At 31.6% G+C, this 26,462-nt stretch overlaps 2 protein-coding genes across 4 annotated transcripts in view; one reads left to right on the top strand and one right to left on the bottom strand.

The window, feature by feature from the left end:
- Window positions 1–902: 902 nt before the first annotated feature.
- LOC125068582 (fumarate hydratase, mitochondrial-like) lies at window positions 903–24,967 on the bottom strand. Of its 2 annotated transcripts, none has more exons than XM_047677762.1 (10): window positions 24,784–24,967; window positions 19,700–19,816; window positions 13,828–13,909; window positions 12,951–13,072; window positions 12,068–12,300; window positions 11,499–11,704; window positions 4,272–4,475; window positions 3,599–3,760; window positions 2,436–2,566; window positions 903–1,530 (listed from the first exon to the last, which is right to left on the bottom strand). In XM_047677762.1, exons 1-10 carry the CDS (start codon window positions 24,895–24,897, stop codon window positions 1,399–1,401), a joined length of 1,503 nt encoding a protein of 500 aa, XP_047533718.1. In that variant the 5' UTR covers window positions 24,898–24,967; the 3' UTR covers window positions 903–1,398. The 2 variants fall into 2 exon arrangements, with proteins under 2 accessions (XP_047533718.1, XP_047533719.1); XM_047677763.1 differs by lacking the exon at window positions 24,784–24,967 and adding an exon at window positions 21,307–21,529.
- A 1,001-nt stretch (window positions 24,968–25,968) lies between these two features.
- Window positions 25,969–26,462, top strand: part of LOC125068871 (acyl-CoA:lysophosphatidylglycerol acyltransferase 1) — a 333,075-nt gene continuing 332,581 nt past the window's right edge. The window contains exon 1 of one of the 2 annotated variants that reach the window (XM_047678223.1): window positions 25,969–26,299. The gene's annotated coding sequence lies outside the window, so the exon portion shown is untranslated. The remainder of the gene's footprint in view (window positions 26,300–26,462) is intronic. The other variant, XM_047678222.1, reaches the window with a different exon arrangement.

Below are 26,462 nucleotides of genomic sequence, written 5' to 3'. Positions count from 1 at the left end.
TTATCCAAATGAAGATAATGACACCTTAATAGTCTGTATTTGTGCAAGAATTTGGCGCTAAGTTTTAAATTAAATAAACAGGTAAATACCAAAAAAATATGTAATAAATTATCCAGGCATATTTTGTATACAGCATAAAACGGGGAAATTTTGCCGGCACTGCCGGCAGTGCACACGAGCATAAGAACCATATTTTCCTTTTAAATTTGGTATGAATATTATTTATACAAAACTGATCAATTGTATGAAATGAGAGCAAATGATCTAATATTCGAGAAAACACTGTCTGTTGGTAACCAGATAAAATGAAAATACTTTATGCAAATAATACTATTCAATTTATCCTATATAACTTTATCTTGTCTAAATATGGCAACACAAAATTTTGATATTTTGTTGCGAGTAACACTTCAAATTGTTCCAGCTTAAAATAAGTGTCGCAAAGCTTTATGAATTAAAAGATAAATTAAAATCAATGAAAATAGGAAATTATTGGAGACGGAATGAACGAAACTCAAATACAATAAAACGATGACGTAATAGATTATAATCATCCTATTGCATAAGCAATAAATAAAATAATTCAATTTAATGTAGTGGCTATTGAAACAAATATAAGATTTTATTTTGAAACAGTTTAAGCACCAATGTTCTGCAGGCCGTTAAATGCTTCCTACAATACTAATTCTCAAAGGAAAGTATTTCCCATAGAACTGGGACAGCGATAGTCATGTTGTTTTTAAATTCTTCATACACATTACACGCACTTAATTAATATTACCAAACTTTAATATAATAATAGCTTTATGAATAAATAAATATTAAGTACTTTTATTTCTCCATACTAACATTATCATTGTTTGATTTTTCAAACAAACAGAAAATACAAAATTACAATCAAAGACAATTTGAAAAGAAAACTATATTCAATGTATATACAATTATAAATACATGTCACAAAGTTTACACATTATGCATTAAAATGATTGTTTGTTTGTAAATAGATTGCTTTTGAAAATAAATAAATACAAAATGTTACAACTTTATTAATGAATACAATACAAAATTAACATTTGGAATGGGGCAGATACGTATAGGAAACTTGTACTACATTCTGTGGATATTTACCATAAGAACCTATATAGAATAACTTGGCACCATTTTTATGTGTTTACTGAAAAAAACAAAAAGTAAGTTTCCATTTCCTATGAAAATACTTCTCAAGTGGTAAGTAAAAAGTAGTCCATGCACTAACACTTACTACTACCCCATGTAAAATTCCAACATATATTAAAAATATGTATTTGAATTTAACAACAAATAATCATTTCAATGTTCATATACTTTATATAATAAAGCTATTGTCATACATAAAGTTTTTATTTCACTTCTAGACATCTACTTAGGTCCCAGCATGTCTTCGGGCTTGACCCACTGGTCGAACTGCTCAGCAGTTAGGATGCCTAGCTTGATAGCTGTGTCCTTGAGTGTACCGCCTTCTTTGTGTGCTGTCTTGGCGATTTGGGCAGCCTGGAAATATTTAATTTTATAAATCATTGGGGCTTGATTGATATTGTAGCCTGGCGTTGAATATGATAAGACGCTTGACCTAGAATAGCTTATAATAATTCTGATTAAAAGTGTTAGTTCTATGCAAGAAATAAAATAACTCAAATGAATGTAGTGGCTATTGAATCAAATATAACATTTAATTTGAAACATTTTACGCAGCAATGTTCTGTAAACCAAAGTAAATTTTTATGTAAAATCTAAACATTTTGCAAATTGCTAAATAATGTAAAAGATTAAATAAGAAATTGAGCTTGAAAGGGATAACAATAATACGAAAAATGGAATTTCGGTAATTTAAAAGGACAAACACCTGTTAATTTCGTTTCTACTTTGATTACCAAAACTCCTCTTTGAATCAAGCCACATAATTACTTTCTGAACATCATTGAGGGTGTTTGTGCTTTTGCTAAGTGTATAAATAATACTTCTAAAAGAAAAATATTTCAGAAAATAAAAAGTTTTTTTATTATAGAAATTTACTATCTACACGAGCATGAAAAAACATTCTAAAACAGTAGGACTAAATAGCTATCTCTATTTATTCAAATTAATTTAGTAATTTTCAATCCTTCATAATCTACCGTCTACCTACTTGTTCTCTTCCCCATTTATGCCCCATATATGCTGATATTAGCCGACTATTTCTTGAGTAGGATTCGACAGATATCTCAATCACTTTCATAATACGATACGACCGGTAAGAACCTGTAGTGTCAGGTTTATCGAGTCCAAGTCCAGAATAAACTACTTTAGATACTTTCAGAGGCATATAAATGTAAATTTTCTAAACAGAACTTTATATTAAACCGATATAGCTTTTATTCAGAAGATCGAATAGCTTAGTGAGCAATGTTCACACTGACCTTATCGTATCCGATATGTGGGTTAAGTGCCGTTACAAGCATGAGGGACTCGCGCATGATTTTGTTGATTTGGTTCGTATTCGCTTTGATGCCAACAGCACAGTTCTTGTTGAACGCCTGGCAACCGTCACCTGGAATTAAGCAGTCGATTTTACATGATTAATGAACAAATATATGTAATTAAATCATCATGTATTATGGTAAGAACTAGTGTGTTCTTATACATTTTTTTTTTATATAAAACAGTATATGTAGTCATTCATTTCATACTAGCAACACCGGCGCGGCTGCGTACGGGTGCAATTCATCAATAAAGAAAAGTCAAATATTGCCTTCCAACCGGCCCATTTCCCAGCGAACGAGTTTTTGGTTGTACATAATTAGGAATCAGTTAAATATTCATATGAATTACTGTAGTAAGAGGAATTTCTTTCCGTCTTATTAGATAAAAATAGTGGTAGCACTCAGGAATACTGTTGATTTAAAAAAAAAAAATTACTACTAATTTAAAAAAAATTACCTCACTATGATATAATATTTAATATATAATAATATAATATAATTATAAAAATAATAATAAATCAAATATAATTATTAACATGTATAGCTAATATTCACAATCAAAATATACTTTAATCAAGTAGACAAGCACTTTTGAATCGCCATTTTACAAAACCACCACTGGTTTGAAATGTACATTCTACCGAGAAGAACCGGCAAGAAAATCAGTAGTTAAACTTTTCTAACATTTAAAATACAAAGTTATGTTAGTTAAATACATTATACATGTATATAATATATCTTGCCTGGATATTAATTATTTTACAAATAGGTTTGTTTGTTGGTAGTTCATTCTTTATACTTTATAAGTGAGAGGATAACACACTGCTTTTTATTCTAGAATAGGTATCCTACGCTAAAGAAGATATTTAAACGAGTCGTGTATTTAGGTAAGTATATTAATATCCCTAACGTAAGTGGCAAAAATAAGGATGGATCGCCACAGACATATTATCCGTGCCTTCGGTGTCTATTTTTAATTTGTAAATTTTATTTGATTTATTTTTCATTTTGTGTGGCAGCATCACAAATTATCAGTCCTTATTATCATTAAAGGGATACTTTCAGGAGTGTGTAGTAGACATGAGCATCGAACTTCTCACCAATGAGCCTAATGGACCGGAGCACGTTGGACACGATCATGGGCTTGAACACGTTGAGCTCGAAGTGTCCGTTGCTGCCGCCGACGGAGCACGCCACGTGGTTGCCCATCACCTGCGCCGCCACCATCGTCAGCGCCTCGCACTGCGTCGGGTTCACCTTGCCTGGTAACGCCACGAGGGTTAGAGGCACGCCACGCCACTTGGTACTGCCCATTATTTATCTATTGCAAATACAGGCGAAGAAACTCACTGTTCTTTTGCTCCTTTTTATATTAATATGGAAAAAAATTGAAATTATCCTTTTTAAAACAACATTAAATTAGCAATAAGGTGAAAATATTGACTCGTATATATTGATTTATTTACTAAAAAAAATATTGTTACAATCAAAAAGGTTATTACTGTGAAATATGAAATTACTTCAAACAAGAATCATCTTTTTCACAAATTTAAAAGTAAAGGGACAGTTACAGATAAATATCCCACTACTGGGTCAGTCTCCTCTCCTCTTAAATAGAAGTGAAGGGTGGAAAGTAATCAACTCCTTCTCCAAGGTCGCTTTAATCACTATATATGATTGCTAACAATGTATCACCACAAAAAATGAGATAGATTGTTCCATGAGGCCATTCCTGCTCAGATCAAACATGATATGTATGTAAGACATCCTTACCGGGCATGATGGAAGATCCGGGCTCGTTCTCAGGCAGCATCAGCTCAGCGAGACCGCAGCGAGGTCCGGACGCCAGCAGCCTGATGTCGTTGGCTATCTTCATCAAAGAGACGGCGATGGTGTTGAGGGCTCCGGATACTTCCACCATTGCATCGTGACATGCGAGCGCTTCGAATTTGTTGGGCGCAGTTTCGAATGGAATCCCTGGAGATATGTTAAAATATAAAATAAATATTTATTTTAATAAAACACAAACAAAAATAAGTACATAATCCAGTGCATCTCATTGACTAGTGTAATTTCAGTAGTTCGGGATGGCAAAATAAAATTATGTTGTACAGTGATGTTTCAATCTCTCTCTATATTTTTAAAGTGATTCACAATCCAATTGTTTTTCTTATGACAGCTCAATCACTTTTAAAATAAGAAATAGTGTTACCAGTGGCGTAGCTATCAAAGGGCCATGTGGTGCAGTGCACCAGGGCCCCGGAGCATAGGGGGCCCTCTGACCTAAACTTTGAAAAGAGCGGGTGAACCAACACGCCAGCTCCTGAAGCTAGAAAACCTCGACCCTGCTCACAAGATTTTTTTTCCTATCTATAACTTTGAAGGCCAATATAAGTTAAAGAGAGGATGGAATGAGGGGGTGAGGGCCCAATTGTTTTCCTATGCACCGGGGCCCTTGCACACCTAGCTATGCCACTGAGTGTTACATGCCAGTATTAAATGTTATTCCATATAAAATAATATCAACTAAAGTTGTACAAATTATTGATCAATTAATTACAATAATAATTGTAATAATATGTAATAATAATAATGTGACATTATTAATGTTATTATTAATTATGATATCCTATGACGTAGCACCGTATTGGAGGCTAGGGCTAGTCTCGTAACACTAGTTATAACTACCGTAGAATATATATTATGAAGCCTTATAATAGATTATTTGACTGGTTTTTAAAATCCATTTTATATTACGTAGTAGAGGTTAAGGAACCCAGTATACATTGTTTTTTTTTTTAATACTAGTGTATATTTGCTAAAAATATCATATTAAAAATTCCATATTTAAATAGCGCGCGAAAACGCTACTTTGACAATATGGCGCCGCAATTGTTATTGTTATTGTAATCTGTGGCACATATAATACACATACAGTAGGCACACGAGTTTACCAATCGGGAGCGTTTTGTGTCACGTGAAAAACGTTTAAAAAAAATGCATTTTTATTTGTTGATTTTTGAATAAATATTTTCAACTTTCGTTGATAAATAACCATTTTTAAACTCGTAATTTATACTGATTACAATAATTGACACTTTATTATTCGCATTGTCAAATAGCCAAAAAGTTCAATTATCTTAATTATTATACGCACCATTTACCTATAATGTAGATCACTTATTATTTAAATCAATGAAACATCACACACGGCGAAGATAATACATATCCTCATCTTACAATACGTCAAGATACCGAGCGATATGGAAATTCTAAATAAGATCGTAATAGAAGTTTAATCGTTGTATATGGAATCAAAGAGTAAATTATAAAAAGTATTTGTGCTAACCTATATAATGTAATTGTAAAATTATTTGTCCTGTGACTAAAAGTGTTCAAAATAAATGTAAAGGTCAAAGGCTACGGAAAACTGGAACAAATAAAAGTGTAATAGTGAAGTGATAAAAACAACAGAAATAGTTCTTTCTTATTCTTATTTTCTATCATAATTCAAGTTATTGTCACTACCTATTTACTAAAACAGAAAAGTGAAAAGAAAGAAGGAAATTGTGCAGTAAAAACAATAAATTTACTTTGTTTATAATAGAAGTATATAAGTCGTCGGTATATCATGATTACGATTTTTATGGCTACCTGATTACTCTGTTTCGAAGAATTATAAGAATTTCAATAACTAACATAATTAAAACATTCGAGTCATATGAGAATTGGTGTAATGGAATCACTATAAGAATTAAGTTATTGAATGCGTCGAGTGTTGAGAGTTCTAATCCACGGTGAACGTAATAAGTTGTGTTTTTTTCTTTTTTTTTTTTGACTTTAAACAATAATTTATATATATTAATTATAAATGGAAAACGTAACAATTAGAAAACTTCGAAACAATTATGATTCTGATTCTGATATATCATATACGTCTTCTTCTCCTCAAGAATCCTTTGTCCACTCAGTCCAGATTAAGACTTCGAAAAATTTGGCAAAATCGGAGATGGACGAGTATCTCTTAGACGATCTTAAACAACAAGTAGAAGACTTAAAAGGGGAACTTCAAAATATAAAGGCTGAAAACAGCAAACTGAAAAAAATTATTGAGGATCATTATTGTACTAACGCACAATCGTATAAATCTCCATTGCAATTAGCCAAGATACAATGTAATCAAGCAAATAGGTTCTTTTCAACACCACGGCACAGATATGTAATAAATCAAATACCGAGATCTTCTTGCCATTTTCCTATTACAAATAATAAAAGTTATGTCAGCATGCCAAAAAGACTTTTTCAAACGCCATTAGCAGAATCAATATGCAACCAAAGACTTACTGAAAATAATAACAAAGAGTTGGATCTAGCAAAGATTGTGTCAAACATGAATGTGGAAAATAAAGTATGTACTTTTCCCAACGAGATATTGGAGGCGCACTCAACTTGCAAAAAATCTAACATTTCTAACAAGAACAATAACAAAGAAAAGAATAAGGCTAAACTTATAATTCTCGGTGATGAACAAGTGCAAGGATTTTCAACAAAATTGAGAAATTATCGAAGCCAAATAGAAAACGATATCTATACCATATCATCTTGGGTAAAACCATATGCGACCTGTGAACAGGTCCTCAGTAGTTGCGATAATATATTGCAAAATTTGTGTAATGAGGATATGATTGTATTAGCAGTTGGTTCAAATGACAAAAATCCTTACATTGTCTTTTCAGAGTTATGTCATGCATTACACAAATTAAAAAAATATCGCGTTTTTGTATTAAATGTAAATCGCAATCCACACTTAAATGAAAATTTGTTAAATAATAATATAAAGTTAATTGTGCAAAATTTTATGAATTGTAAATTTATTGAATCTCCTAGTTACAATAAACAAAAATTATATAATTTCGAAGATTTTATGTCATGGCTCTGTTTTAAAATAAGTGTGGAAATTGATTACATTCATTACAAAAATACTTACATAAATAAACCCTTAAACTTTTACTCTAAAAAAAACATAGCATTAAAAAATAATAATAAGGATAAAAATAATAAAAAAATATTGCCGAAAAAAGGTACAATTCCATTTTATTTTAATAAAAGTTCACAACAAATTAAAAACCACAATGCAAGCAATAAAAATATAGAAATAAATAAACTACAAAAAGGAACAATACCTTACCTGTTTGATCAAATAAAGAAAAATAAAATTAACAAAAATACAAAAATGCAAACTAATGCTACAGAATTTTTTCGTTTCTAAACATAATAGTTTAACTATTCTGCATCAAAATATAGCTGGTGCCTTACACAAACAAGATTTTCTTGAAATTGCATTAGGTGAGCTTGAAAATAAAATAGGTGCTATAGATATTATATGCTTGACCGAAACATTCTTAAAGAAAGGACATGAGTCAAATTTTAGAATTAAAAACTATAAATTAGCAAATTATTTTTCGCGACCTAATGTAAAAAGAGGAGGTTCCTGTATATTATTAAAAAATAATCTTGAATTCTTCCCAATTTACGTCCCTAATATTATATATGAATTTGAATCATGTGCCATAGAATTATCACAATATAATCTTATAGTAATTTGTATATATAGAACGCCAGGATCAAATGTTAATATGTTTTTTCGAGAATTGAATTTAATTATAAACAAATACAGTAGGAATTTAAAAAAACAGATAGTTATTTGTGGAGATTGGAATATTGACATTATGAAAAAGACAAAATTGTCGAATCAATTAATATCAATACTAAACAATCACAATTTTAAAAACCATATAGCTAAACCGACAAGAAAAGAAGCATGTCTTGATTTAATAATAAGTAATTTAGAAAGCAATGTTGACTCAAATCTTCACTATTTAGCTTTATCTGACCACGAAACTGCTCAAGTTATTAAGTTTGAAGTAAAAATAAAGAATGAAATAAAACATGATTATAAATTTTGGTTTGAAGAAAGAAGAGATTATGGAAAGGACAACATAAAAAAATTTTTAGATGCAATGTCAGCTTTATCTTTCAATGAAATTTATAACGAAAATGATGCAGAAAGGGCATTTAATATTTTTTATGACACTATAATTCTTTTTTATAATTTATGTTTCCCCAAAATATACGTAAAAATTTCAAACAAAAAATATCATAATAAATGGCTTACCGGTAGTCTTCGACGTTGTTGCGTTAAGAAGCGTTTTTTGTATCTTAAATATATTTCGTGTAAGAGCAATAAAAGAAATAATAAGAAAAACTATCGGAAATACTCAACAATTTTAAAAAAATGTATTCAAAATGCACAACGTATAGACAATAATCGAAATATAAGTAAAGCTAAAAATAAGTGTAAATCAGCATGGCAAATCATCAAAAATAATTTCAAACACGATAATAAACGTAAAACAATACAGAAAATAAAGTATAATAATAAAGAATATACAAATCCGAAACAAATTTGCGAACATTTCAATAGATTTTTCTTAAACATCGAAAATTCCTTAGCACCTGAAAGAGCATACTGTTACAATATCCCCTCTAATCCTAAAAGTTTGTTTTTAACCCCACTAAATAATATAGATATTTACAAAATTATTTTATCTCTAAAAAATACGAATGCTACAGGATATGATGAAATAAATACAAAAATTTTAAAATATTGTGCTAGTATTATCGCCTTTCCCATTAGTCATATAATAAATTTATCGTTGCAACAAGGACACTTTCCAAATCAACTCAAATACTCTTTAGTGAAGCCTCTTTTCAAAAAAGGAGATGCCACAGAAATGAATAATTATAGACCTATCACATTGATTCCAATTATATCTAAAATATTCGAAAAAATCATGTATGATAAAATTTACAATTTTATTGTTTCCAGTAAATTATTAAAATCCGAACAATATGGCTTTAGAAGAAATAATTCTACAACAAATGCGTGCTTTTCTCTAGTTAAAAGTATTACTGAATGCATAAATGCGGGTACCATTCCGGTGGCCCTATTTCTTGACATGAGTAAAGCCTTCGATCACGTAAACCATAAAATTTTACTAGATAAACTATATCTTTACGGCATTAGAGGAAATGCAAATAAATGGTTGGAATCATATTTAAAAGATAGGAAACAGTGTGTTGTACTAGATAGTATAGTTAATAAATATAAAATAACTCATAGATCTGATTACACTAATAAGAATATTGGAGTGCCTCAAGGTAGCATATTGGGACCCTTACTATTTATTTTGTATATAAATGATCTTCCTGATCATATAAAGCATGAATGTATTCTCTTTGCTGATGACACGACTATTCTAATTAAATGTCAAAATCATACGAATTTAAAAGAAAAACTAAAATCAGCTCTAGTAAAAGTAATTCATTGGCTTAAAGCAAATAATTTAAAAATCAATTTAAACAAAACAAATTTTATTACATTTCAAACTTATAGAAGTAAATTACAGGCCATTAAAATTAATTTTGACAAAACTGATATATCAGAAGCTAATAATACAAAGTTTTTGGGCATAATAATAGATAAATATTGTAACTGGAAGAATCATATTGAAAATTTATGTACCAAGATTGATAAATTTATATATGCATTGAGGCGTATAAGCCAAATAGTTTCTGTTACAGCTGCAATTACAGCTTACCATGGATATGTTGAATCTTTGCTAAGATATGGTATTGTAATATGGGGTAATTCTGTGGACTTGCATGTTGCATTTAAGACACAAAAAAAATGTATAAGAACTATTTATAATATTCATTTCACCGAGAGCTGTAAACCCATATTTAAAAGTCTAAATATATTACCCGTTCCTTGCCTATACATATATGAAATTAGTATATTTGTTCATAAAAATATTTATTTGTTTAAACGAAATTGTGATGTAATAAATACGCGTAGCAGATTTAAGGACAAACTGTACGTTCCAGCTCAACGATTAGCTTTGTATCACAACAATGTATATTGCATGGCCATACGCATTTACAACCACCTACCCAGAAATTGTAAAGAATTGTCTCTAAATTTATTTAAGAATTTTTGTTTTAAATTACTGATAGATAAACTGTATTATAGTATAAATGAATTTTTTGACGACAAATTTTAAATTATAAGTAATATTGTAACTTTATTTGAATTAATTGACAAATAACTATTTATTTATAATGATGAAATTGAAAATATTTATTTAAATTGTAAAACTATAAACTTTATATTTGTAATTGTAGTAAATTCATTAATAGTATTATTATTTTCTTCAAAAATATTTGCACGCCAAATCGGCAGAATATGTTGGATCACTGTAAATGTATGAAATACCTTTGTTAACCCATATTCGAGCAAATAAACTATTATTATTATTATTATTATTATTATTATTATTAGCCTATTGGTAAATTTAATTGAATCCTGTAAGATTTGACTGTCCTGAGTCGACTTGAATAAATATAACTGGCTTGTTGGTCTAGTGGCTAGGTTCCTGTGGGCTACAGATCCCACAGTCCCAGGATCAAACACCAGGTTGGGCTGTTATTAGATTTTGGTAAGCTCGGAGTCCTAAAGTTGGAAATTTCTGAATTGAACATTTGTCATATTGAACTTTGGTCATATTGTATTTACTATGCCATTGAATTATGAGATATATAGTATAATATGTCCTGTGTTCGCTAGTTTTCTTTTGATATAAACCGTCGAGTTCACTTGAATAAAGTATGTTGCTGTTTTTGTATATCTTTAGAAATGCATTGGAGATGATTTAGTGGTTATATGGTTTAATATAAAAAACAGATAGCATTTCAAGAAAGTCGTCGACTTGTTTGTATGATGATTAAAGTATTAAACGTAAATAATATCACATCGACTAGTGATCATTTTACCATAATGAGAACCATTGTCTAGAATAGATTGAATTATAGGAAAATGTATATACTCTGTACAATGCTTAATTAGAGTGCATCTTTATCTCGACAAACGTATCGACTCACCGGTGAGGTTGGCGATCTCCTTGGCGCACTTCTCGGCGAAGCCCTTGCGCGTGTTGAGGCCGGTGCCGACGGCCGTGCCGCCCAGCGCCAGGTAGTGCAGGCGCGGCAGCACGGCGCACACGCGCTCCACGCTGTACGACAGCTGCGTCGCGTACCCGCTGAACTCCTGCCCCAGCGTCAGCGGCACCGCGTCCATCAGGTGCGTCCTGCCGGCCCGGCGCCATCGTTTGAGAAGCACTGGCCTCACTGGCCTCACTAGCACACGCCGGCACCGCCGAACAACTGAGATGTTATGGCTCTTGTGCCTGAAGTTACCTACCCAGACGTGTTTGCACAAAGCCACCGAGTAAACCTCATCTTTGCTCACAGACATTAGTGAACTATAATATGGAGACCGGAGCCTAGACTCGCGATCGGCGTTGCAATTTCTTTTTAAATGTATAACATGGCCTAAATCAGCCAAAGACACATATATTCTTATACTTCTATATTAAAATTGTTTACTCATTAAAAACGAATTAGCAAATTTCTATCATTCAAACAAGCTATAAGAGAGAATACTAACAAACCTGCCGATCTTGATAATCTTATCGAACTCCTTGGACTTGGCGTCCATGGTGTCCCGCAGCGCGACCAGGCCCGGCATCAGGCGGTCCCGCAGCTCCATGGCGACGGCGATGTGCATGGCGGTCGGGTACGTGTCGTTCGAACTCTGCGACTTGTTCACGTGGTCGTTCGGGTGCACCGGGTCCTTGCTGCCGAGCTTCCCGCCGAGGATTTGGATGGCACGATTCGAAATTACCTTAAACATAATGAGATATATCCATATAGTCTATTCCGACCACAAGAGGACGAACCCTTGATAGCATTGGACACCGAATTGTCGCGATATCTTGAATAAAATCTACGACATTCATTATGGATTTCGAACAAGTGGCGTTTTGAACTTCAACGAAGCTTTTATTGGAACTATTGAGGTACAGTTAAGAAAAATAATATTGTATCATAAATAAAGACATTTATTTATTTTACACATAAGTTTTGTTTACATTTGTTTAACATCAGCCTTGAATTCCAAATTTGCTTTCGCTGTGTTTTGGAAGACAGTTCCTTCCCAGATATTAGGCTACATAATGGTATCATATTATAATATTAAATTAAAAAAAAAATAGTAAAAAAAATAATAATAATCAAAACACAAAAAAAAATTACCAACCTAAGTAAAGAATTAAAATATTAATCAAGAACTGTTAGAAGCGCACAATATAGCTGGGCTATAAGAAAATGGCGTGGAATACGGAAATCTAAGGCTATTTAATTCCTTCTTCCATTGGAATGGACTATAGATTAAATAAAGCATAATTACTTGGGACTCATCGCAATTATATCAAAGCATTGAAAATTTAAGATGTCCACAAAACAGTATTCGGATATGAAGAAAAATCTGTTTACCTCATTCGTGTTCATGTTGGATTGAGTGCCCGAACCAGTCTGCCAGATGACGAGAGGGAAGTGACCCTCGCGGTACAGCTTGCCCGAGATCACATCATCACAGGCCTGCATTATGGCATCAGCTAGAAATAAACTTATATATGGACCACCAAGTCGACACAATCTTGAGACCGGATATTATCAGGTCTTGCTGATGCATTATAACTATTATACGTAATAATTCAAAGGTTAAATCTTTAATAACTGGATATTAAGGATATCATTTCTTATTTATTAAAAAAAAACTGATATAAATAATATATACGCAATAAACGATTTATTTATTATTAAAACATGAATGTTCACTATAGCTCTCTGCCAGTAAAAATCCCGTCAAAATCGGTCCAGCCGTTCCAGAGATTAGCCGGAACACACAGACAGACAGAGAGACAGACAAAAATTGAAAAAAAAATATTTTTCGTATAGGTATTGTGCATACATACATACACATTTAGTAAAAAGCGGTTATTTTAATATTACAAACAGACACTCCAATTGTATTATATGTATAGAATATTTATATAACAAACACATATAACACACTCTCTTTTTAATTTTTTTATGTCATTGGTAGGCGGGTGAGCAAATGGTCAACCCGATCGTAAGTAGTTTTAGCAATTCCTTACATCGCCGACGCGCCGCCAGCCTTGCTACTAAGATGTAATGTCCCTTATGTGTCTTCAATCATCTCTTATAGAAGCAATAACTCGTTTGTAATACAATTGTTTGCATATAAATAAATCATTAAATGAATTACAAACGTGACAAAGGCTTGTAAGTGTGTGTTTATTAAAACATACTAATCATACTCAGTGTATAAGTATAAAAACAAAATTACCAATTTTTTTGTCGAGGCCGAATTCGATGTTGACTTTCGCCGCTGCTTTCTTTAGGATTCCGAAAGCAACGATGACTGGATACTGAAATTAATAATAAAAAATAATTTATAGTTGGCTTATTAATATTGACTGCCTCGTAGGTCTAGTGGAGTGGTCTAAAGCAGCAGAATCTGAGCTGCGTATAATGTGTCCTGCGCAGTTGGCTAGTCTTCCTTGAGCTTGAACTCACAGCGACCAAAATTGGTCAGGAACATCTTATATATTAATTGCGTAAGCCGACTATTGTCCCAGTGATCATGGGACGATGGCTGCATATAAAAAATCGGTTGTAATCTCATTTTGTAGAGCTCCAGCCGTGCCGCCAAATGTGCAGAAAATTAAAGATAATTCTTAAATGCAATTTACTAAATTCTTACGATTTAATACATTTTAGAGAGCGAAAAAAAATTCTGGCCGGTTAGAGAGCGGTACTATGGATGTATAAGAAAAAAAAAATGAAAACGTAAACATTCTAACTGAACTAATGTGTACCATTCGAAATTAAAAATTTCATTCAAAAGAGGTCTCATCATTTTAGCCCCAAACCCCCTACAAAAATCTTTTGAATAAACGCGCAGTTTATCGGGATACACTAGCCCTCAATAATCAAATTAAGCGTCAACGATATTCAAATCTCTATAATGTGTACGTACACTGCTTAGTAAAAAAACAATACTTGCATGAAAATCTATTTGATATAGATTTTGTCATTGAGTATGTAAGAATGAATTGTTCTATTATTTGCAGGGTATTGTTGAACATTACACCTACGACTATAACATAAACGACCATTAGTCGAAGCCATAACGATATACAGATTAATTTGATTCGTTATTGTGTCATACCCAAAGGTAATGATTATTGGATATGTTTTTACTTTTTAATAATATTTTTTTATGGCATGGTAAGTGGTCACCATCGCCCATAGACAAAGACGCTGTAAGAAGTATACACCATTCCTTACATCACCTATGCGCCACCAACCTTGGGAACTAAGATATTATGTCCCTTGTGCCTGTGATTACACTGGCTCACTCACCCTTCTAACCGGAACACAACAATAGAGAGTACTGTTATTTAGCGGTAGAATATCTGATGAGTGGGCGGTACCTACCCAGACGTGCTTACATGCCCTACCACCAAGTAAATTTATTCGTTTAATTAGATAATTTGAAGAAAAATGCTAACTGGGATGGGTTTAGGCTGGGTGTATTTTAGATTCCGTGTCGACTATATACATTTAATTAATACTAGCGACCCGCCCCGGCTCCAATGCAGTGTAGTAAAATATTAATATAATTTACAACAAATCTTTACCCTATAACATGCAGGAATAATCTATGTTTAAAAAAATTAGTTCCGAATATTATATACCCCCCCCCCCCCCCCTATTCAAACAAACAGATGTTACTTCTTTATAATATTAGTATAGCTAGTTCCTAACTATAGTCATATAATTAATAAAATAAGTTTTATTTTATGATTCAAAATTATTTTATTAAAAATAGTTTTTTTTTTCTATACTTGTTCATTTATCGTGGGACCACAATTTTCCGTTTGAAACCTCAAACGTGGGAAAGATTCCACTTATATATCGTCGGCAAAAACCATAACTGAAAAAATTACAAGTAGGTACCTGCGTCTATTCAAAAGTCAAATTATGTTATTTATAACAATATTATTAACGCGAAATTAACTCTCTGTCTGTTGATTTTTCATGGCCAAGCCATTGAACCGAATTTGATGAAATTTTAAATGAAAAAAGTTGGAACCGTAAACTCTAACGACCATCCGTTACAACGCGAGTTAAACGGCGGGCGACAACTAGTTTTATATAGAATGACATAAGTAAATAAGCTTGTCTGGCTGATTCCAAATTGGTCAATATATTTAGCCGAGAGAGCCGAGATGGCCCAGTGCTTAGAACGCGTGCATCTTAACCGATGATTTCGGGTTCAAACCCAGGCAGGCACCACTGAAATTTCATGTGCTTAATTTGTGTTTATAATTCATCTCGTGCTCGGCGGTGAAGGAAAACATCGTGAGGAAACCTGCATGTGTCTAATTTCAACGAAATTCTGCCACATGTGTATTCCGCCAACCCGCATTGGAGCAACGTGGTGGAATATGCTCCAAACCTTCTCCTCAAAGGGAGAGGAGGCCTTTATCCCAGCAGTGGGACATTTACGGGCTGCTAATGCAAAAAATAATGCAATATACTTATACCACGTGATCGTTACAAAAATACCCATGTCTATATAATGTTCAATGTTCTGCGAGTACTTTTTACAGTTAGAAAGTTAGTGAAAGCGAATGACGCTCCAATTTATAGGTTTATACTTATTCATCAATCTATGTAGATAATACTAGCGGCCCGCTTCGGCTTCACACGGATGCAATTCATTAATAAACAAAATTATATGTTTTTAATATAATTTATACGCTAGGACTTATGGACCTCAGATATAATGTAGCTCAAGTGAACAAATTTATAGAATTGGATCATTCCTGATTTTACTCCGTACATACAAACAAACTAATTTTACTTCTTTACAATATTGGTATGTTTAAAGACATTTTATCTTGATAGACAACGTATTTTGGTATTTTATGCATGTGTTATTTTCTCACTTTGTTATATCATTTATTTATTATTGATATTAAAAACAACGTTATTACTTTTTTTACAGGACTGTCTGTAGTATTTATGTAGTATGTTTCTTTATTCCAGCATAACTTTGAAATGCCTGAACATATTTGGATGTGTGAGGTATCGAGACCTTTCATCATTGAGTGACATTGGCTACAAGCTAATGAATTAATTCAGGAAAGATGTGCGTATTTTTCAAATTAAAAAAATCAACAACATTCGATACAGCTCGTGAAGTCTTCCTAACTGAGATTGGCTAAACTCGAGGACTTGACGATACTACGAAACGGGTACGTCAAAGACAGGGAAAAAACGTAAACAAGATCCATAATTATTTTCGACTGTGTAAAATAATAATTCAACGTAACATCTTTACTAGTTGGAACATCAAGTTAAGCTATGAATAAAAATAAATCATCAACAGCTGGCGTTAGCCTGTATCAAATACGAAAGTTAAACAAGTCAAAAAAAAAAAGTTAGCATTGAAATATCGCCCGAATAAAAATCTAAATAAGTCAGACGCAGTGGAAAAGTTCAAGACGTGAATCGTGCTCACACAATATTAAATGACACGTCTGGACAGCATTAGAAGGAAAGACGTAAGCAGTTTTAGGAACTTTCTGAGGCACGAGAGTGTAACACTGACATCTTACTGACTAAAGACTGTTATTAAGAATTTTTCGACGGACGAAACTCTAACTGTTGACAGCCCTATTCGTGATATGAACCTAAGTAACTATATATAAAATAAATATTATATAAAGACTAATATTAAAATTTATTAAGATAAACTATATAAAAAACGTCATGTTAACATTAATAAGTGTTACAAATAGAAAATATAATCGGATTATTACACATTGAGCAACAGATCTTTCAATAGACATTTAAAATTAATATGTTAATTCATTTACATTTGTATACAGGCTGAACTTTATAATGACGTCCAATCAAAAATATGAAAGAATAGTTTACTTAAACACAACACACACGCATGCACGCACACCCATACACACACAAACACTTATTCCACGAGTTAATAAACGCTAATAACGATATAATTCTTGAATAATGTTAACTTCAAACACCTGTAAATGTATGTGAAGTTTCTTAAATACTTATTGTATGATAATATTAAATATCAGAACATTCTAGAAACAATCTGTTTAAGACAAAGTACAAATAACTTAGAATTATTTATATATTTCGCAGGTGAATTTATTTCAAATTACTGGGCTGAAATGTTTTTACTATTATTGAATAGAAGTAAGCCTTGACACAAACTAACTAGTTATATATAAACCGTTATGTGATAAAAAAACTGTATAATGTACTTTTGAGATAAGTGTATTTTTTTAATTACATTAACATTAGGAGCCTGTAAATTTCCCACTGCTGGGCTACGGCCTCCTCTCCCTTTAGGTTTGGAGCATATTCCACCACGGTGGAATACACAAGTGGCAGAATTTCGTTGAAATTAGACACATGTAGGTTTCCTCACGATGTTTTCCTTCACCGCCGAGCACGAGACGAACACAAATTAAGCACATGAAAATTCAGTGGTGCTTGCCTGAGTTGGAACCCGAGATCATCGGTTAAGATGCACGCGTTCTAACCACACGGCCGTCTCGGTTCATAAGATAAGTGTATTATACTGGTTTAACGGAGGGAGGTCAGGTGTTAGGTAGCCAGTGTTCCATTCTGTACCGGAAAAATAAAAAAAAACGTTTTTGTATTTAAATTATTAGTAAGGGTGACGTTTTACACATTCGCTTTCGCTCGATTCGGTCGCGTTTCCTCGGTTCCACCAAATTGTACCACACGCTGATATTAACGGTAACAGTATTAGCATACTGTAGAGAGTCGAGGCTCCTATAGAGAGAAAGCTTTTACAACAATAATCACAATGCACCGGGCTGAATCAATGAAATGTTCCATTAACTGGATTATCTGATACGAATTCCACGTGTGTGGACGTAGCATGATAAAATGGGTTCGCTCGCTCGGTCGCTGTATTGTTATCGTCCTTTGTACTGCTTCGGGATAATTAGTGTCTTAATTATAGCATTGTTTCCGAATGTTCTATAGTGACATCCGGCTATGACGATATTGACCATGTCGGTCAGTCGTATTGAAAACTGGACTTTAATATATCTGTTTGAGGTTAGTTGACACCGTTTGAATGATCATCAAGAATCATTTCATTGTCACCGTTGACATACCCAGGTGGAATTGCACAAAGCACAAAGCCCACGAAGTATCTAATGGTAGAAAAAATATATTTTTATTTTGTCGGTTGACAAAACAAAGGAATAAAATATGAAATGAAAATTCATTCAAAAACAGCACTTTACAATACGGATAAAATTAACGAATCAATAAATATATTTGTAAGTTTTCCTCACATGGATAGAAAACCAAACAAGTGCAAATATTTGTTTAAATAAATATATAAAACTACAATTTTATGTAACCTGTATATTTTTCTTTACCTAGGATTTAATTTCATAGTCCAACGTCCTAGGTCGGACTATGAGATTAAATAAGTTTTTGTACGAAATCTAACTGCGTCAATAACGACAATATTAACCATATATTTCGTGCTCCAATTTAAACATTTTTTTTAAACTAACACCGAACTAAAGTTAAAAACACCCCGGTCTCGAATACTTATTGCTGAGTGATTACCGTCACTTTAATTTATGCAGCTTAATTCATAACGTCGGAAAGTAGGAGAGTAGGAAACCCAAATAGATTTTCTCCATACAATTATGGGTCAGTAAATTTCGATTTAAAAAAAAAAGATTACTGAAATATTTTTATTGTTACTAAGATCACATAACAATCAAGGAATCGCTTGATTGAAAAAGTACTAGGAGATCATTGTTTAATAATTGTGTCACGGAATTTTATAGGAACTTTGGATTGAAGATTCTCCATCGATTGGTACATTTCTAAAGATCCATTTAAATCTCTAATATAACTTTTTGGCCATGATGACCATTCTTAAGGAATACTAGCCATCTGCACAGGCTATATTACAGTGCTTAAGGGTGCACAAGCTATTCTAGGCTCTGACTGAATGATAATTATCTCAACAGCAAAACTAAATTATTTTCACTTTTGAATTTCGTCTGACAATCGGTATACAATAATTAATGCAAAACAAATGCAACACTCACGGGCATCCGTTCCTCTATACCGCCGATCGGAAAGTTCATCACGGAACGTACGGTCTGGGCGCCGTACAATTTGTCATCCGGCACGTCCAATTCACCGAACGTATCCCGTTCCTTCCTCTGAAAACAAATTTAATATGTCAATTACAATCTGAGCGCCGAAATTACATTGTAATTAAGGCTCCTTGAATAACAAATACTTTGTACATAATAAAAGAAAGATAATAACAAAACCAATAAAAATCAAAATATAGTGTATTCAAGTCGGCTTTTACGAGGATTTTTACAGAATTGTAATAAAAGATAAGCTACCAACGATTCGGAATGTAGATTCTACCGAGAAGAACCGGCAAGAAACCCTGTAGTTAATATTCCAAAAATTGAAATACAAAGTTATATCAGTTAAATAAAATTATTTATAAAATTTCCTGCCTGAAAGTCAACAAGTTAGCTCGACGCTTTTTTATCATTTGTATAATTGTGTTGAATGATATTGCCCTATTTATTAATGTTATTTTTAACGAACGTATTTAATTTATATTATTAAATTACTGTGGCAATATAGTAAGAAGTCAAAGTATCACAGAGTTCATGAAGTAACTTTATACCGATACAATGTGATGTTGATAATGAAAATACAAACAAACAGATTTACCTATGTTTCTTTTATTTATCAAAATAATTACGTCAAGTAAATAGCTTATCATAAATCATGTTTATCTCTCTCGTTGCTTATTTTGAACGTATAATTATTACGTCAGTATTCCGTCTATATACCTAATCTGTAATGACATATATTCAGAAAAGTAACAAGTCACGCAGGGTAGCAGAAATTTTTTTTTCTATTTTTTTTTCTTTTTCTCTTCGATTTGACGCATTTAAATTACATCGAGTTTCAAATCTCAACGATTCTATAGTAGTGTCACTTCAAAAAGGTGAACCTTTAAATTACTTAGGTATTTCTTAAAAACATTTTTCATTCTCAATAACAATTCAAATTACACACACGTACATTACAAACAATGTTATATTTAATCAAATGGACATAACAAATACGTGTAACAAACCATTTCGTTGAGATGTTCGACATTAAATAATAAATAACAGGTCTTTTTTTTATTTTAAATTTAGTTTATTTATGTATACGTTCGTGGTTCAATACCCTAATCACGTATCAATCAAATAAAATTTGTCGCGAAAAAAAAAAAAAAAGTCAACACAAATCGATAAAAGAGTAATCCTCTGAGGGTCCAGATATTACATACGCCTTATGTAAATTAAAAATTACCTCGGAATATACGAAATATTTAATATTGTTTATTGTTACATAACACAATGTTAATAACTAAAATATCAGTGATACTATCTGCTAAAGTGAATTTCAATAAAAATGTAAGCAGGTATTACGAATTAGAACATATATTTTTATTATCTAAGATAGATATAACTTTAAATTTAAGTTTGTCATTCTTTTAAAGAACACTTTTAAGTTATTTTGATTTAAACTAAACAATACTTCAAAACTCGAAGTCAATATTCGATCAATTAACATTTTCAATATCACTGTATATTTTAAACTTGTTATTGTAATTGTTAATTCCAACACTTACCATTTTTACCGGCTTATTTTCATTGTTCATACAAACTGTACACGCCATTATTATAAAACAGTATAATTTCAAATCTCTAAAATAATATCAACTCGAAATTTCGTAAAATAATAAAAATAACTCCACACTGTCAGCAATGTCAAAACTTAAAAGAGGTTCTATGTATGCCGAAGTTTTTAACACGCTACAGCCAGTTATTTCTGGTACGATCAAATACGCGAACAATTTTATCTCTGCGTTATATATACGTAAAACAAGTTTCGCCACGCCGAGTTAGACTGTCGTCCCCTCCAAATGGTATAGTATACGAACGACGAAGACGAGGCAGTGTTGCCACTCTTAAGTATTTAAAGTCACTAGCCATAATAGTCCATTTAAATTTGATATGTCACTAATCTTCTTTAGTTGAAACCAAACATGTACATGAAATTACACTCAGTGCCACATAACTATTGCATTTTTTTTAATAACTACCTAAAGTTAATGAGATTTAACATAAATTTTACTACTTTTTACTAATTTATTTCTTCCTAAGTGACCCGTCCCGGTTACGCTTGGGTGCGATATATTAATAAAGTAAATAGTATTATTTAAATATAATTTCTATCCTATATCATACAGGATTAATGTACCTATTGAAAAAAAAGTATGCGATCATTACTTCCGTAGATTATATACAAAGAAACAAATTTTACCAATGTATAATATTCGTTAATATTTATAGACAAAAGAATTGCTGTTTTGCGGTAGAATATATGTATAGTGATGTGTTTCGGTTGTTGTCATAGCAATGTGTAGCAAATAGTTTTATATGTATAGACCTTATATTATTGTATATATTAAAAAAACATAGATAGTTTTGGCCTTTCTACAAACATGGACTTAAAATGTAGCATAAGATTTTATTTCTTGTTAGATTCTTGTAAGAAGAGCATTTATAACCCTAAATGTGTATTCCAATAGTATTTTGTGATTACTTAGCCCAAATAAAGTCTAGCAGAATTAACGAAATGTAAAGATTGCCACTCCAAGTTTTTCTCATTTTTATTGTCAAACTATACCAATTCTTTAACAAGATCTACGACTAATGAGACGTTTGATTATTTCAATGTTTCTTTTTCTCAGAAATATGTTACTTTTTGTAATACTTTGTAGTTGGCGTAGTTTTTATTTCTTCTTTTAACTTAATGTTGAAAACTCTTCATCTACAAGTAATTTAAAAGGATATCAGAATTGTAGGTATTGAGGTGGTCGTCCCTTATTTTTACGATCTATGTAATCTCAGTCACTTCATAGCAACATCATCAACGAGCTCAAAATTTTCAATATTGTAAGTGGATTTCACGGAAATACTACGTTTTATACCAGTATTTTCCGAAATTCGCAATAAGCGCCCAGTGTGGACGAATCTATTACGTTCGTAAAATAGTATACATGGTGTTCTAGAAACCATTGACATTATTTTTTCCAAATTTTATAGCTCGAAGACAAATATTATAGACATTGTTAGCAAAAAGAACTTACTATAAGTTCCCCTACTTAGAACGTCTTTAAGAGCGGCAACACTGAAACGAAGCAACGAGAATGTTACATCGTTTTTTTTTTATTAACTATCGTTCTGATCTTGGCATTGGTAGATTGTATTGTGGTATCGCGTCGTTCTATCCGTTATCATTCGCATATTTGATAATTGTTTTTAAAAATATTATGTTAATGGTAAAATAGATAGCGTGGTTGGGCATACAGTTATAAATAATAACCACACTGTTGATAAGAAATTTCAATTATTATTATATGTATTGTATGTAGTTATATAATTGCATACATAAGAATGATGACATTGTGCAGACCGTGTCAGTCGCGGCAATTAATCTTAATAGAAAAATAAATCAACTGTTCAGGAGATATAGGGTGTTCTCAAACACGGATACACTCATTATGCCATCGTTCTCATAAATTGATAGAAAAAAAGGTGTTATGAATGGTTCAAGCACAGGACCAAGGGTTATAGGTAATTTTTGAGGCAGGAAAACAATTTTCAGGCTCTATTGAGAATTTCTTTACCGAAAAACTTTGTAACAATTTATATCTTAATTTACTAATTATTATCAAACATCCAATGATTGAATTGAACGATTTCTGACACTTGTTAGTAATTTTTTCTAAAATTAAGTAAATTCTAGAGAATTTAAGAAAATACAAATGCAATTTACTTTTAATCAAATAATGTTTCTTGCTACTTTTAAAAATTACTTACTTCTACTTAAAAATTATGCATCTTTATTCCTATTTAATTATTTAATATATACATGTAGTTAATTAAAATGTAAGAACTACAAGCTTTCCAAATAACTAAATCAATACTTCCATCCAGAAATTTAAATTAACTGTATAATTCAAATAATGTCAAACATTGCAGTGTGTCATAAAATATAAAATATATGCGTTACTGTTGGTTTTTAAATATATTAAAAAGTTGCTAAAAAAAAGTTATTTTATATGTATTAATAAAATCGTGAAGAAATATACAAAATTAACAAAGTTACAAATTTATACAACACTAACTAAAGGCAATTTTTTAAATCAATCAATCAATTATTAGCGGAGTGTGAGTACGCACACTTCCGAGTTAGCGTAGTATAAATTGTTGGTGTCGAAATGACATAAAACATAACATCTCAATGCCCAAGATTGGCACATTAGCAATGTAGGGAATGGTTAATTTTTTTTCATTTTGTTATTTACATATTGAGATTTAATCAATATAGTACAGATTTAGCTAAGCAGATCCAAGAGTTAATTGGGACGATCTTAACATTACTCACTGTGCCATAATGGGTATAAACCTAATTTATATGTAGTTCTTCAGTAATTCACTTCATACTCAAAATTAAAGGAAAACATAAAAAACCAATATCACATAGAGATACTTATAGACATAATTCATCTACAGTAGAGTATAGTGTTGCATATTCTCTGATTACTCTACTTCATTTAAAAGCTAGTGTTTGTGTCATCAATAGCGTATATAGTAAATTATTTAACTATTCATGTTTATGTAAAATTTGATAGCATTATAGATTACATGTGATCAAAACATCTATCTAAGCTTCGTATAAAAAAATGATAACAATGTTTCAAAACAAAATTACAATGTTTAATTATTCTGATATTGTAAAATTATAGTACTTTTTTTTTGTTCATCATAATAAAAAGCTTTTTAGTGTATCTATCAATAATTATAATGAACTTTTTATGGTTTGGAATCTAAAAAGTACAACAGTAAGTTTACAGCAATAGTAATGAATTTTAATAAGAAATCCAAATCATAAATAACAAGAATCATTCTCAAAGTATAGACCGGAGAGAGTACAAAATAGCTTTTAACAATTTAAATATACCGGTGATTCTTTAACAATTGTACTTTCGACGGATAATAGTTTTTTTCTAAGGAAAGTAAGCGATTATGCAACTTACCATAGTGACATTTGTTGTGTTGAAATTACATTTGTTGATGAGTCCAACAACAAAACGATAGTTTTTTGATGAATTAATAAATGTAGATGACAATTTAAACATCGTCGTAGCCATGATTTTATGTAAATAATTATTTAAAACCTAATTTAATATTTTACCGAATGAACAATTCTGTCACTCGGACAGCAATTCGGTTTTTAAAAGATCAGCTGTCTCTAATTCTCTATTACTGTCAATAACGTAGTCTATGCTCGATATGTTACGAACTTACTTTATGTATACAGCAACCAAAATAGCCAAATAAAAAATATTTTAATTTTTCAAATTTAAAAGAACAGGAGGTGAATTGTAACTGTAGATCCAAATCCATATAAGTGAATCTTGTAGTTCCAAATCCAGTTATGTGAATATTGTATTTCCCTTGGAGCAGCGTGTTGGATTATTATAAGGTTGTAAGATCTACCTTAAAGAAAGGATGCCTTAGTCAAGCAATAGGACATTACCAAACTTATTTTTGCTGAAATTAAATGCAGCTAGCATTCTTGCCACCATTCCACGCGGTCAAGATTTATACAGTAACTATTTTTAATTCATATTCATATATATATTTATGCACTTAATGTTATCAATTCTTATAATAAATACTTACTTTATTAATGCTTAAACATTTTTTTAAAGTAAATGATAGTATTCAAGAATATAATTGAAATTAAACTGCGAGCTTATCCATTCGAAAATATTATATCAGAGAGAAGTAATTTTGTGTGACAAATTTCATAGCGTATATTCCCTGTTGCATTTTATAAAAAAATACAAATCTGTTATGCAAATTAAATACACAAATATTTTATCTTATACCATTTGAAATAATGATAAGTATTATTTAGACTATCTTTATTATTGGTAGCCCAATGTGAAATATCCTTATTTTTGTCCATAGAGAAAAAGGATAATTTGTACTTTTTAATGTAAGTAAGATTTTTATGTCATCATAAAATAACATAAAATATAAAGTATTAAAATTAAATAAGTGTAATAAATAAATAATCGAAAATGTTTTTGATTTATCATTTGCCTTTCTTCTTTTTATGTTTTAATTTGAAATATTATTTCAGAACGCATTCATAGACCGTGCTGCTCCAAGTGGTACATTTACGCATTAATTTACTGGATCGGGCGGAATCGGCTTGGCTCGGGTCAGTCACGCCTAGACTCGTTCGAAAAGCGAAACCGAAATCATTCCATGGCGACATACGAAGACTGATGCTCTTGTCGTGGACTCCTTGTTCAAACGGGCTTCAGTGCATACTAAACCGACAATACCAACCGAAAACAAGTTATTTTGTCAGAATAATGTGAATAGGACCGTTACTTGTGGTGTTAGTGTTTTGTTATAAATATCAACAGTGATTATACAAAGAATATTGTGAAGTGGTGCAATAGTGTTTAGCGAGTCTTGCCACCTGGTCCTGGATTCTTAAGGATTGTATCGTTTAAGAGATAATCATTATAAACGGTAAGTTTTAAGTTTAAAACTAAATTAGATTGTGACACGGTAGAAAAATTGGCGTTTATTGAAATGGCTTCCGTTTATCGACTCGCGTGCGCGGTAATGGCTGACATTCTTTCTCCGTTCTCCAGCGAAGCATAAGTTTTTCTGTAAACGTTACAATATAACT

The sequence above is a fragment of the Vanessa atalanta genome, chromosome 14, assembly GCF_905147765.1.
Source record: "Vanessa atalanta chromosome 14, ilVanAtal1.2, whole genome shotgun sequence".
NCBI lineage: Eukaryota > Metazoa > Arthropoda > Insecta > Lepidoptera > Nymphalidae > Vanessa > Vanessa atalanta.
The sequence above is the reverse complement of the archived record's forward strand: the minus strand, read 5'-3'. Positions and strand labels throughout refer to the sequence as shown.